The following is a 15,212-nucleotide window of genomic DNA, read 5'->3' as shown; positions in this document are numbered from 1 at the left end:
TACACACACGTGAGTATGAACAAAAACCAAACACACAAGGAGGCAAGTGGTAAGCAGATAAGAGTGAAGGTAGGCCATAAAGAGCTAGAAAGGAAAAGGCGGCCAAAAAAGCTGGTCATCCGAAGCCAGGGCAGTCCCTCTACCCAAAATTCCTCTGCTGAGAACCATCACCCCAGAGTGCTGTCTAAACCGGCAAGAGCACCAGTAACACCTCCGCCTCCTTGCGCCTGAACAGTTACAGCACCCCAAACCCAGCCCGATTCAAGCAAGTCCCGGGACAACCTGTGCATGACAGGACCAGTGTTTCAAGACCCACAGGACCCTCAAGGGCTAAAGACAGTGGACAGAGAGTAAGAAGCTCTATAAAGGAGAACTTCTCTAAGTTCAGGGAGCAAGGACCAAATCTTGCCTCCTCTGAGCCAGTCCTTCCGCACGGCTCACGTGCAATAGTCAAAACTGGACCCTGATTTGCTACTTACGCAGAGCACAATTATAGGGAGTTGAGATGTTTTTATTCATCACAAAGATCGTGCCAGGGTCGGTCTTCCCAACGTGTTTAACTTCGATCTTCTCAGTGCGAGGAGTTAATGATAACTGCCTGTTCTTCTCTTTACTAAAGAGATCATTCTGCATCTCTATCAGTTCTGTCTGTGACAGCCGAGAAGCTGGCGATGTTGCTATCAGTCCTGGGTGGAAATGACAAGAAATGCCCGTGGTGGAAGAACGCATAGCCCAGCCCGCACCAGCCTCCTACGAGGAAAGAATGGGAGGCAACAGAACTGTAAAACGCCCTGGCCAAAATGCGCTCGGCGATCCACTTAAACCGCCCTCTAAGATTAATAATTAAAACGCCAGCGGAAGAAAACCGCAGCCAGCCCAGATCCACGCTTTCAACTTGGCTCTTCCCCCATCAGATCTGTACTGCCCACCGATTTTCTGTCGTATTCCAGTCTGTGCTTTACAACAAGAGGCAAAACGTAGCCAGAAGTAGTCAAAGTCAGACCAGTCATTGGGAAGGTGAACAAAGCTGCCGCTCTGTAAGATCCTGAGGACAAGAAAGCTCCAGGGGACTGGAGCTCCCTCGCCAAAACGATAAATACCTAGAGCGAGAAATACCGAGCTTATTTTCCAAACCCTAAATCAGAGAGGATTTGACAAAGCCAGTGCGAGCACTCCAACGGGAAAATAAGGACATGTTTGCAGCGGGACGCGGGCTCCTCCCCAGAGGGGCCCTGAGCGCCCCCCGCGGCCCCGTGCGCCCTGCACCCCCAGGTCTGGACCCCCAGGCCGGGAGGGGCGGCCGCCACAGCCGGGACCGAAAGACCCTCCTCTGCCCTCAAGCCCGTGGGACCTCCCAGGACCCGCCTCAGGCCCCATCTGAGCAGATAATCCTTCAAGCCTCGCTCTCCGTCCCCACCGCCGCTGAAACTCACTCCAGCCAGCCGGGCCACCTGGGGCGGCCTGCCAGCGGCGCAGCCCCCTCACCCCCACGGCCATTGCCTCCTCCGCCGCCGTAGGAACCGCCTCGCGCAGGTCCTCTCCTGCCCTCCTCCCCGGAAACTCTGAGCACGCACCCTGCGTTCCGTGGAACAGTTTTGTTCCGGTCCCGACGCTCGGGCCGCGCGCCGCCACTAGGGGGCGCGTTTGCGCCTCGATGAAGATTAGAGGTGGGAGGTCCGGCGTCCGGAGCTGGGGTACGTTCCAGGGGCGCCGAGGGTGACCCGTCCGCCACCCCCGGGGGCTCCGCAGGGAAACACACTTCCTCTTTGGGGTCGCACAGTCCGGCAGGCTCCATCACCCGCTTGCCTCCGTGGGTTCGAGCCCAAAGAGCTGGGCGAAACCCTTGCTTCCCGCAAAGAATATTTCTGGGGAGAAAAACGGGAAAGACGACTTCGGTTGACTCTTGCTTTCGTGGTCAGCCCGCCGGTCACGCTGATGACATCTTAACTCTCCGTTTTGCAAGGGTGAGTTCTTAGGTGGGCGGAGGGGCCTGTGCCAGGGTTCTCCATTTACTGGGCCATTGAAGGGAACTCTATAAGCCATAGAGCTCTTTAGAAATTAAATTAGTTGCTGTGGTATTTGGAGAATCGAGAGAGCATGTTAAAGGCATGCTGGTGATGCTGGCAGGCCGATCTAGGGACCCAGAGAGAGCGGGTACCGCAGGACCAGCCTCTGGAGAGGATCCCTGGCTGTGTGCAGGATGGAAATCAAACACGAGCCAGCAGGAGGGGAAAGCAAAGTTGGTTGAAGGTCTGGAGAGAGCGCAGGTACAGACAGAAAGGAAAAGAGAGAGCCTCGTCTTTGCTTGGGCCCTGGGAGTTTTTATCGAGGGCCGTGGTGTCCTCGAAGGCATCCAGGAACCAGTTAGAACAAAGATGAGGGCTCAGGCCTTATTCCTTTGAGCCAGGGTGGTCTTGGTGTCCAGATGTCTAGCTCTGGTGCTCTGGAATACCATATGATCGCTTCCTCGCCATTCTCACCAGAACAGAATAGAATAGAATAGAATAGAATAGAATAGAATAGAAGTTACCTATTCTAAGGAAATCATTCACTCCTTGTCCCTTACAAAGAGGACACACACTATTTGTATTATAAGGCATGTGTGAAGTGGGGGTGCAGGTCCTAGCAAGAACAGAAGCAGGAAAGGGAGCAGAAAGCAGATTTTTATGGGGTCCTTCAGTTTCCCTATCTCACTGGGGTGGAATTTTTGTCTCTTATCCCAAGGGGCCAGAGCAGTGCACACAGTAGGCGCTCAATAGAATGTGCTGAATGATTGCCTGCCTTTGCGGGAAGTTCCAGCGCAGCGTCTGACTCCTTTGCCAGAACAGCATGTTATTGCTATCGAAGCAAGCATAACCTAGGTGAAGTGGGATAATGATTTTTATTCAAAGTTGTCGAATGCTGTGGCTTTACTTGAGCCGTTAAGTTTACAAATTAAGCCCTTGGCCTTTCCCCCTCCGCTCCGACTTGCAATGGGAACACAGTGCCACCAGGGGGCGGCACTGGCTAGAGAACAAATACCAGGCATTGTTCCCCCCGCCCCCGGCCTTCCCTTGGGGAGTTGGGTGAAATGTGGTCAGGAAGTAGACTTCCAGCTTTAAGATAAATCAGTACAGGAGAGGTAATGTCCAACATGATGACTCTAAGTAACAATATGGTATATTTGAAAGTTGCTAAAAATATAAATCCTCAAAGTTCTCATCATAATCTCTGAAGCAACAGATACTAGCTTACTGTGGTAATCCTTGTGCAATATGCATGTATTTCAAGTCTTTGTGCATGTATTTCAGGTCTTTGTGCTGTACACCTTAAACAGTGTTGTGTGTCAGTTATAAAACTTGAAGAAAAACAAAAGACTCCCTGCCTCCATACATGTGTCTCCTTGTTCTGAATTTTATATTCACAATTGCTCAGGGAGTGTCATTCCTTCACTTTTAAAATGAGAAACGTTAAATAAGCAGCCGATCTTGGACTTAAAGCTGGTCAAGTTTTTCTAGGCCATTTCTCATTTAAAATCCTATTTCAAACCATGAAATACACATATACATCTGTGTGGGATGTGTGTGTGTGTGTTTTGCATACTCCTTAAATTTGCATACACTTACTCCCTCAAAAGATCTTTGTTCATCAGTCTTTTAGATTTTAACCCCATCTAGTTGCCTTCAGAACATTTTAGAGCAATATTGAACCAAAGCCTCAGAACATAAATTTAAGCAAGTTTAATCATAAATCAATCACAGTGGGAGCAGTAATTGGAAGTCCAAAGTATCACAGAAATTAACTTAGTTGGAAGGATGTTAGTAATGGTAATATCCAACAAATGTTGAACATATGCCAATCAATCAGGTTTATTAATTTTTGCAAACCTACTCATTCAATAGGCATAATAATCTTTATTTCCCAGATGAGGAAATTCAGGTTTGGAGAACCTGAGAGACCTACCCAAAGTAGATCTTTGGTCAAGAATTCCCTCAAAATATTTCCTTATGCTAAATCTCCTTTCTGGCCTCCTTTATCAGCTTTCTCCCCAAATCTTAGTCTCACTCTCTTGAGTCTCTCTCCCAAACAAAAAGAATCATCAGGTAAGTGGCAGTAAATATCAAAGGTCAGCCTAGAACATCTTACTGTGCCAGAAAACAAGAAAATTCTCAAAAGACAGGCAGAAGCATGTTAAAAGGATGCAGGATCCAGCTTGACAAGACCTCCCATTGTACAAATTCAGGACAGTTTAAACAACAAAAAGGATAATGATGAAGGATTATAACATATATGTTAAAAAAAAAAAAGTCCATGAGTCCATAGTGATACTCAAAAATAAATGGGAGCAGAGAGGAAGTTTTCTTACAAAATCCACATAATAGAATAATGGAATGGGGAAAAAATCACCACTCTGCAACTACCCATGCAATAATTGATTCAGAAGGGGATCACCTATGGATGCTAAAAGCAGTGGGGAAAATTTGTTGGGAATCAGGATATTCCCCAAGGATCTAAGTATCACCCCACAGATTATCTCCACAGAGGGATAAAGGAAACGTCATTGGAGAAATCTGGTGGACACTACCTAACAAAGTGGTCAAAATTTATCATCACCTCAAGTGGGACAATCTGACATTATTTGTGTCTCCTGGTTGTGATATAAACAGTGTGACATGTGTAGTATTCCTACCATAACTGTTTAACCTAAATCGAAAGAATCATGAGGAAGAGAAATCAGATATATTCAGGAAATTCCACAAAACAACTGGCCTAAGCACTTCAAAAACTTCAGTTTCATGAAAGAGGAACCAAAGCAGTTCAGGAACTGTTCTAAATTAAAGGAGACGAAAGAGAGAGATGACAAGTAGCCATGTATGATCCTCACTTGGGTTTTGGATCAGAAAGAAAAAAAAATTCCAAGGATATTATTATGACAAACTTGAATATGAACTGTATGGTAAATAATAGCATTGTAACACTGCTGTGTTTCTTGGACCTGATGACAGAATTATGGTCATGCAGGAGAAAGTCCATGTTCTTAGGATACAATGTGGAAAGATTTAGGGGTACAGCATCATCATGCCTATAATTCTAATGGCTCAGTAAAAATCAAGGGCTTTATATCTAGAGTGGGAGCAAGACAAATTTAGCAAATTGTGGCAAAATGTTAACAACCGGGGAAGCTAAGCAAGGTGTCAATGGTACTACCCTTTCAATATTATTCTGAAAATTTTCAAAATAAATAATTGAGGGAATAACCACAGTGGTTTTCAACCACAGAAGTTTGTTTTGCTCACATGGCACATCAGGGGATGGCAGCTACAGGACAATTGTGGCTCAGCAACTTTATTCCAGAATCCAAGCTGTCGAAAGCAGCCCTCTGCCCGCCCCCCTACCCCTTTCGCCTCCTGACATGCCCCCCCCCCCCCACCAGCTTGAGACTTGTGGTCCCCTGGCAGAAGGAAGGGAGAGCAAGCTCTGCTCAGTGCACTGGTTCTTGAAAGCTTCTCAGACTCACCAGCTCGTGGCCTCACTGTCCCCTAGCCCTAGCAAGTCCAGTGGCCAAGCCCAGTGGCAATCGGGCGGGCAGCGTATGCCTTCTTGGGAGCCAGTAAATGAGGTTATAGAATTCAAGGAGAAAAGCAACTCACTGACATCTAGAATCCAATAGCCTGGTGACCCTCCCAAGATCCGTTATTCTTCCATGATCACCAGCTGAGTGGGGACTCAAACTCAGATCCATCTCCAAAGCGTATCCTTTGTTTTTCTCTCCAATTCATTGTTTGGGTTTTTTTTAATCCAAATATTTGATTTTACATTTTCAAATTATTATACATTTACTTGCTTGGAAAATCAAGGAAATATATATTATAGGGCATACTTTGAAAAGTTTCGCTCCCAGCTCTTGGTCCCCATTCATTCTTCCCAAAACCTCACACGGGATACCACTGTTATTAATTTCTTGTGCATTCTTGAGAGTTCCGGGTGCCTCTATCAGCTAACCCAAATAGATAAACTCCCTGTCCTCCTCCTCTATGTTCCCAAATGCAGCATACCAAACACATAGTTCTTTGCCTTGCAAAACTGTGCTTTTCATTAGCTTGAATGTTAGTCTGGTACTCCTGAGGAGCAGATGCCAAAACAGAATTAAATATGCAAGGATTTTCTTCCAGTGAGAGAAGAGGAGAAGGCTGGCTCCACATGAAGTAGAGGAGGAAAAGAGCCTGGAGGCATTCCTGACTGCCAGAGCAGGCTAGGGAAGCTGGTCAACACCACGAAAGGAGGGGGTACAGTCCTTGAGCCCAAGTCCAGAACTAGAAGGATCCCAGATATTCCCAGCCTGCCAGACTCAGTCTCCAGCTGGGAACAGTGGGTGGGAGGTGTGCCCTCAGAGCAAACAGGGTGGATTTCAGAGTTCAAAAGCAGGGGCTCTTGGTCATGACCCCCCCACCCTCATAGGTGGAGGTCTATGAAGCATTTGAAATAAGCCATCTTTAAGAAATCAAATAATTAAAGAAGCACTTGCTATGCATTTTACATTTACTATGTAATAAACACACACACACACACACATTTCTATCAATGATCTCCACACCCTCCACTTCCACCTGGCTTGAAAGGTACAGATAAACACACAACTCCTAAGATTATAAGAACAGAGGAAAAAGCAGGTGCAATCCAAGCCTTTTCTATTAGTGTGATACCATGGGGCAAAATGGTACCTTCACTTCAGCATCAATCCTTACTAACTCCTTAACGGGCTAAGGTAGCAGTGGAGTGTGTGTGTGTGTGTGTGTTTCCATGGGCTTCTAGAGAAATGAAATGCAATTGAATATAAAAATGTACATATAGGGGCGCCTGGGTGGCTCAGTTGGTTAAGCGACTGCCTTCGGCTCAGGTCATGATCCTGGAGTCCCGGGATCGAGTCCCACATCGGGCTCCCTGCTGAGCAGGGAGTCTGCTTCTCCCTCTGACCCTCCTCCCTCTCGTGCTCTCTCTCATTCTCTCTCTCGCAAATAAAAATAAATAAATAAAATGTACATATAGATGGGGCACCTGGGTGGCTCAGTCAGTTAAGCATCTGCTTTTGGCTCAGGTCATGATCTCAGGGTCCTGGGATCAAGCCCCGCATCGGGCTCCCTGCACAGCAAGGAAGTCTGCTTCTTCTTTTCCCTCTGCCCCTCCCCCACTCATGTTCATGAGTACTCTCTCTCTCTCAAATAAGTAAATCTTTTAAAAAAATAAAGATTAAAAAAATGTACATATAGGAGCACCTGGCTGGCTCAGTCAGTGGAGCATGCGACTCGATCTCGGGGTTGCAAATTCAAGCTGGGTGTAGAGATTACTGGGTGTAGAGATTACTTAAAAATTAAAAAAAATTTTTAATATACAGAGTCCACTCCTGCTAGCATTCCTCCTTTAAACTATTCCATTCTTCCTTTCACCACAAGAAAATATTATCAGTTCTTTCTTATTAGTAAAGAAGAGAGAACCAAGCATACAGATCACCAAAGTATAGAGTTTCTTCTTAGGTAATATTTTCTATCTCATTTTACAAATGTAGTGCGTGCGTGTGTGTGTGTGTGTGTGTTTGCACATGTGTGCATGTGTAAGAATTGTGTTAGGAAAGTAAAATTTTTGTTTCTAAGCTTCATTAATAAAGACCAAGTAATGTTTATTTAAAACACTAATGATTCAGTGAGCCTTGAAAACTATAAATTAAATCACAAGTTGAAGGGAGAGTATGGATCATTTATTCCAGCCACCTCATTTACTAGAGAGAGAAGATGACTCACAGAAAGACTAGTATTTGGCTCAAGGTCGTACAGAATGCTAGTGTAGCATCTGGGATTACTGGAAACACCAGGGCATGTGGAAAATGCCAGGACTCCTGAAATTGGCATGCACTCCTTAAAATGCTCTGAATCATCCCACCCTGCTGCAGCCACACCAAACCCTTCATTTCATAGTTCTGTGAACGCTGCAAGAATTCTCTTCCCATTTGCTTAGGATTTCAAAGATGTACTAATCCCTCAAACACATGTTAATGCGGATTTTCTTTGATGAGAAGGGACAGATATATTCTCCAGAAGTAAGCTCCTCCTTCAGTCCTCCCTCCTATTTGAGACTGAGAAAACCTTTAAGAGTACCCTCAAGTTCACTTACAGTCTTTTAGGATGAGGGTTCATGGTGAGTGAAAATGGGGAGTGGGGTGAAAATTAATGAAATTGGCCAAGGTGATGCTTTTTTGGTGAAACAAAATACTTTCCTCCAGAATCCCTCTCCCTAATTATACATAACTTCTTTTTTCCCACTTTTTATTGTTCTTTTAAACTCTTGACTTTCCCTGTCTAATTCACTATTCCTTGACTATGACACTGGCCCGTCCTCCCTTCTCTCTCCACCATCCAATCTTGACCTGCTCTGGGAAAACATACAAGCTGGATCCTGAACACCCAAAAGCAACCCACACCCACTGACTAACTTATGAAATGTGGTATTGGGAGGAAGTGAAAGCCTCTGTTAGATCCCAGATGTCCACTTCTTAGCCCTGTGACTTGGGGACAGCTGGACCATAATTTACTTAACCATACTCTCTTTCATGTACACTTAGGATATTTGAAATATTTTGCTGCAATGAGCATCTGTCTATCTAAAATCTGTACACTGGTGTATTTCTTCAGAAGAGGTTCCTAGCAACAGAATTGCTTGGTCAAGGGTATATGCATTTGAAATTTTAATAGGTGCTGCCAAAGTGTCCATCAAAGCCATTAAACAAGACAAAGCAGAGATAGGTTTATTCCAGATGACAGTTGCAAATATTATCATAGTGGTAAAAGGCCACACTTTCATACATCTTTGACTTGGTGAATGAGGTCCAAGGTCACACCCTCTAACCTTCCACTTTCCCCATTTCATATACGAGAGCCTTTTTTTTTTTTAAAGATTTTATTTATTTGACACACAGAGAGAGAGAGGAATCACAAGTAGGCAGAGTGGCAGGGAGTGGCAGAGGGAGAAGCAGGCTCCCCGCTGAGCAAGGAGCCCGATGTGGGACTCGATCCCAGGACCCTGGGATCATGACCTGAGCCGAAGGCAGACGCTTAACGACTGAGCCACCCAGGTGCCCCTACAAGAGCCTTTTTAACTTGACCTGGCATTTATCTGTTGGCGTCATCACAGAAAATGCAAACTCAGAGCCAGTAATTTCTTGACAATCTTTATTTCAAAGGGCTGGATTATATCTCTCAATCCTATTATAAAAGCATATACCACCTTATTGTATATCTTCAATAGCAATGAGTTGATCTCTCCAGACTTTACTTCGTGTTTTCCTCTAGATTCCGTTTCAAATGGTTTTACATTTTTTATTGCTGTTTTATGTTACACAAACAACATAGTCTCTCTATAAAACTGCAAACACATAGAGAGTAAAGCATGAGTCATCCTTCCCAATCTCGCTGCACTATATATCTCTATATTTCTATACCTAGATCTCAGATATTCTTAGTTTCTCAATCCATTCTTTAAGACTCAACTGCTCCATATACTGTTCACGTTATTCAATAAATCCCCAAGAAGTGGCAAAGGCAATGAAATATAGGAACAACAAGAATAAAGAAACAGAAACTCCCTGAACAGTTCTCTCTGTGACAACTGTGGGAGTATTTTGATAACTGTTGGCAGCAGGATGCTGCATGTGATGTGGGGAAGGAAACCTTGGCATTCAAACAAGCAAATGGTTTGGCGACAGTTTATTAAATTTCTGCAATGCTTGCAAATGCCAGTAACAATTTCTCAGACTGCAGACTTACTACATGTGACAGGTTTGAGAATGGTTCACAATTGTCATCAAATAAATTACCCTTCAAAATTAAAAATCATAGGGACTCTGAATAATTTTCACTACTAAAACAAAAGCTCCCTAGAGTTTCTGTATTTAACTTGTGTGTTTTGGTTGTTTTCTTGCCACAGAAGCAGAAGGCAAGCAAAGGCATCCAAGTAAAATTATAATTAAATCTCACTGGTAAGTTTTTATCAAACTATTAGATCTTATTTGTGTAAAAAAAAAAAAAAAGAAGTCTATATTCCTTCCTAAATGTATATCTATAAATGCCTTAATTAAAAAAGATTTTCAAAGCAATAGCTAACATTATACCATAAGGAACTAGAATAAGAAGACCAAAGCTAGCAAAAGGTAGGAAATAATAAAGATTAGAGCAGAGATCAGTGAAATAGAGAACAGAAAAACAATAGAGAAAGTCAATGAACCAAAAGTCAGTTATTTTAAAAGATAAATTTTTTCTTGGTTAGCTAAACTGACCAAGAAAAAAGAGAGAAAACACAAATTACTAAAATCAGGAATAAAAGAGGGACCATTACTACCAACCTTATAGTAATAAAATAGATTATAAGGAAAGCTATGAACAACTATATGCCAACAAATCAGGTAACTTAGATGAAATGGACCAATTCCTAGAAAGACACAAACTACCAAAACTGACTCAAGAAAAAAAATCAAAAATCTGAATAGGCCTATAACAAGTAAAGAGATAAAATTAGTAATTTAAAAAATTTCCTACAAATAAAAGACCAAGTTCAGATAACTTTACTGGTGAAGTCTACCAAATGTTTGAGGAAAATTAATACTAATTCTTTGCAAACTCTTCCAAAATATAGGAGAGGCAGGAACACTTTTTAGTTCATTTTATGAGGCCAGAATTATTCTGATACCAAAACCAGAAAAATATATCACAAGGAAAAATAAAACCACAGACCAAAATCCCATATGAATATAGATGCAAACAATCTTCAACAAAATACTAGCAAACTGAATCCAACAACATATAAAAAGATTACATACCAGGACCAAATGGGATTTATCCCAGAAATTCAAGGGTGGTATAATATATGAATATCAATCAATGTAATACACTATATATAATAAATGACCAAAAAAACACATAATAATCTCAACAGATGCAGAAAAGGCATCCTTTCTTGATAAAATCCAACATCCTTTCTTGATCAAAACACTCAACAAACCAGGAATAGAAGTGAACTTGCTCAACCATCCACAGTTAACATCATACACGATGGTGAAAGACTGAATACTTTCTCTTAAATCAGGAACAAGAAAGAAAAGAATGTTCACTCTTTCACTTCTGTTTAACATCATACTGGAAGTCATATCCAGGACAATTAGGCGAGAAAAAGAAATAAAAGTGCTCACTTCAGCAGCACATATACTAAAATTGGAACAACACAGAGAAGATTAGCATGGCCCCTGAATAAGGATGACACACAAATTCATGAAGCATTCCCCCCCCCTCAAAAAAAGGAAGGAAGGAAGGGAGAAAGAAAAGCATCTGGACTGAAAAAGAAGCAGCAAAAATATATTTGCAGATGACATGGTATTGTACATAGAAAATCCTAAGGAATCCACTAAAAAAGTATTAGAACTAATAAAGTACAAGAAGGTTGCAGGATATAAGATCAATATAAAAAATCAATTTCTATTCCTATAGACTAGCACTGAAAATTCTGAAAATAAAATTAAGAAAACAATCCCATCCCATTTACAATAGCATCAAAAAGAATAAATCTCTTAGGTATAAACTGAGTAAAAGAAGTGCAAGACTTGTTCACTGAAAACTATAAAACATCACTGAAAGTAATTAAAGACCTTAAAAAATGGGAAGATATCCTATGTTCATGGACCAAAAGACTTAATATTGTCAGGATGGTAATACTCCCCAACTTGATTTGTAGATGCAGTATAATCCCTATCAAAATCCCAGCTGGCTTTTGAAGAAATTGACAAGATGATTGTAAAATTCATACAGAATTGCAAAGAACCCAGAATAACAAAACGATCTTGAAAAAGAAGAACAAAGTTAGAAGACTCATACTTCCTGATTTCAAAACTTACTACAAAGCTACAGTAATTAAGACAATGTGGCACTGGCTTACAGATGGACATATAGAATGGTGGAAAAATTGAGAGTCCAAAAATAAATCCTTACATTTATGGACAATTGATTTTTGACAAATGTATCAAGACATAATAGGGAGAGAATAATATTTTCAATAAATGGTGCTGGGACAACCGGATATCCACATGCAGAAAATGGAATTTATTTACCAAGATATATCTCCCATACCAGACAACATACACAAAAGTTATATGACTACCTCACAACATATACAAAAAGTTAATTCAAAGTGAATTACAAATCTAAATGAAAGAGCTAAAACTAGAAAACTCTTAGAAGAAAACAGGAGTAAATCATTTTGACCTTGAGTTAAAGCAGTGGTTTCTTAGATGTAAAAAAAAAAAAAAAGCATAAGTAAAAAAAGAAAAAATAAATTGTACTACATCATACTTTGTGCACAAATCATCAAGAAAGTGAACAGATTTCCACAGAATGGGAAAAGGAAATTTGTAAATCACATACCTGACAAGAAATTTGTATCCAGAATATATTTAAAAAACACAACCCAATAACAAAAATGGGGCAACTAATCTAATTAAAAGTGGGCAAAACATTTGAATAGACATTTATCAAAGAAGATACACAAAATAACCAGCAGGCATGAAAAGCAAGGAGAAGATGCTCAACATCATTAACCATCAGCGAAATGCACGTCTAAACCAAATGAGATACTACTTCACACCCATTAGGTTGGCTTTAATTAAAAAGGCAGTTTTGACGAGAGCTGAGGAGGGTATGGAGACACCATAACCTACACACTGCTGGTGGGAATGTCAAGCGGTACGGCTGCTTTGGAAAACAGTCTGGCAGTTCCTCAAAATGTTGAGCGTACAGTTATCATGTAACCTAGCAATTCAACTCTCAGGCATACACCAAGAGAAATGAAAACATACATCCACACCAAAAACCGTACCTGAATATTCATAGCAACATCAGTCATAATAGCCAAAAGGTGAAAACAACCCAAATGTCCATCAACTAATGGATGAAAAACAAAATGTAGTGAATCCATACAACAGAATATTATTCACCAGTGAAAAGGAATAAAGTACTGATACATGCTACAACACGGATGAGTCCAGAAAACATTATGCTAAATGAAAGAAGCCCATCACGAAAGATCACATAGCGTATGGTTCAATTTATATTAAGTGTTCAGAATAGGAAACTATATAGAGACTGAAAGTAGGTTAGTGGTTAATTAGGACTGGGGAAAGGGGGTTGAGAGTTGGAGGTGAATGCTAACGGATACTAAGTTTCTTTTAGGAGAGACTAAAATGTTCTAAAATTAGATATGGTGATGGTTGGGGCGCCTGGGTGGCTCAGTTGGTTAAGTGGCCAAATCTTGATTTTGGCTCAGGTCATGATCCTGGGTCCTGGGATAGAGCCCTGTGCCTTGGAATCTGGTTGGGATTCTCTCTCTGCCTCTGTCCCTCCCCCCCACGTGCTCGTTCTCTCTAAAATAAATAAATAAATCTTTAAAAAAAAAAGATGTGGTGATGGTTTCACATCCCCGTAAATATATTAAACAACACTGAATTTATGTTTTAAATGGGTAAATTGTATAGCATTTGACTAATATCTTTTTTTTTAAGATTTTATTTATTTATTTGTCAGAGAGAGACACAGCGAGAGAGGGAACACAAGCAGGGGGAGTGGGAAAGCGAGAAGCAGGCCTCCCGTGGAGGAGAGAGCCCGATGTGGGGCTGGATCCCAGGACCCTGGGATCATGACCGGAGCCGAAGGCAGATGCTTAGCGACTGAGCCACCCAGGCGCCCCTTGACTAATATCTTAATAAAGCTGTTTTGTTTGTTTGGGTTTTTTTTAAGATTTTATTTATTCATTTGAGACACACAGAGAGAGAGAGAGAGAGCATGAGCAGGGGGAGAGGCTGAGGGAGAGGGAAAAGCAGGCTCCCCACTAAGTCAGGAGCCTGATGTGGGGCTCAATCCCAGGACCCTGGGATCATGACCTGAGCCGAAGGCAGACGCTTAACCATCTGAGCCACCCAGCCGCCCCAGTAAAGCCGTTTTTTAAAAATTCCCAACTAGTCTGGTTGGCCTTTTGACAGGATACCTTATTCCCAGTCCCTTGGGCATCACACTTTCCTGCCTCTTACCGTCAACCTTGACACGCCCTAGAGGAGGCCAGTTGAGTCCTGATCTCCTAAAACCACCCCCAAATTAGTTGCATACAACCAGCATGAACCACCAGTAAGAGCACAGCTCCAGAGCTAAGCTGCCTTTGTTCAAATCCCTGCTCTCCACTTCTTAATCCTTGACTTGTATTAGCTTATTTGCACCTCACGTTTCTAATTAATCATTAAAAATTGGAGTAATTATAATACCTTGTAGCACTTGGGGACAATTAAAGCATTGGCATTCAGCTCATTAATGGGTACGCTCAAGGAGGTCGGTTTTTGTTATCGGGAGTAACCTTCACACTGTGACCCTCATGGGTGGGACTCGTTCTGGCCCAGATTTGGATGATTTCTCATTTTATTTCACATGGAGATGACAACAGGTGCCTTCACTGGGCTCCCTAACCTAGCAGAAGGCACTAGATCTCCCTGCTACACCGTGGGTTGGCCACATAGCCATTTGGATATGGGAGGTAGTTTAGCACATATCCATAGTTAAATGGAATTATGCGTTTTTAATTAGAATATTCTCTGCATCAAGTGTGAGCTAAGGGGACTCATTACCTCATTCTTAGAAAAATAATTACACATAAATAAGAGTATAAAGAAATGCATTTAGAAGGTAGTGAACATTTAAAACATCAGGAAAAGGGAGTGTATTTACAATTCCAGTTTGTAAATCTCTCACTTATTTGTAATCAGATTGTTTTTTATTCAATTCAGGTTAATTTTCCTGTTGGTATAAGTCATCTCTGATAATCATTCTATATTTATTCTCATCCCTTTCCTTTGCAATCCACAATATTTAGATGCTCGACAAGCTGGAAAATTCAACCCAGCGTCTTCTACAATAAAAAATTTCCATCACGAGGACGCCTGGGTGGCTCAGTTGGTTAGCGTCTGCCTTCGCCTCAGGTCGTGATCCTGGAGTCCCGGGATCGAGCCCCGCATCGGGCTCCCTGCTCTGAGGGAAGCCTGCTTCTCCCTCTCCCACTCCCCCTGCTTGTGTTCCCTCTCTCGCTGTCTGTCAAAAAATAAATAAAATCTTAAAAAAAAAGAGTGGCATGCTCTATCAACTGAGCCAGCCAGACACCCC

General features: G+C 42.1%; 1 protein-coding gene, 1 long non-coding RNA gene and 1 other non-coding gene across 4 annotated transcripts in view; 2 read left to right on the top strand and 1 right to left on the bottom strand.

The window, feature by feature from the left end:
• MRPL39 (mitochondrial ribosomal protein L39) overlaps positions 1–1,585 on the bottom strand; it is a 30,375-nt gene extending 28,790 nt beyond the window's left edge. The window contains exons 1-2 of one of the 2 annotated variants that reach the window (XM_064579902.1): positions 1,434–1,585; positions 480–686 (exon numbers count right to left, since the gene is read on the bottom strand). In XM_064579902.1, the coding sequence (XP_064435972.1) occupies positions 480–686; positions 1,434–1,497 (271 nt within the window). In that variant the 5' untranslated portion in view covers positions 1,498–1,585. Of the gene's footprint in view, positions 1–479; positions 751–1,433 lie in introns of both variants that reach the window. The other variant, XM_064579904.1, reaches the window with a different exon arrangement.
• A 62-nt stretch (positions 1,586–1,647) lies between these two features.
• Positions 1,648–15,139, top strand: LOC135362751 (uncharacterized). Its single transcript, XR_010407850.1, has 3 exons — positions 1,648–1,964; positions 9,955–10,006; positions 14,926–15,139. It is a non-coding gene; the product is annotated as an uncharacterized LOC135362751 (long non-coding RNA).
• On the top strand, positions 11,205–11,311 carry LOC123834961 (U6 spliceosomal RNA). Its single transcript, XR_006788536.1, has one exon. It is a non-coding gene; the product is annotated as a U6 spliceosomal RNA (small nuclear RNA).
• Positions 15,140–15,212: the final 73 nt, after the last annotated feature.

Source organism: Mirounga angustirostris, unplaced genomic scaffold, assembly GCF_029215605.1.
Source record: "Mirounga angustirostris isolate CCGP_5_RB_7025 unplaced genomic scaffold, mMirAng1.0.hap1 SCAF_1, whole genome shotgun sequence".
NCBI classification, from domain to species: Eukaryota; Metazoa; Chordata; class Mammalia; order Carnivora; family Phocidae; genus Mirounga; species Mirounga angustirostris.
The sequence above is the reverse complement of the archived record's forward strand: the minus strand, read 5'-3'. Positions and strand labels throughout refer to the sequence as shown.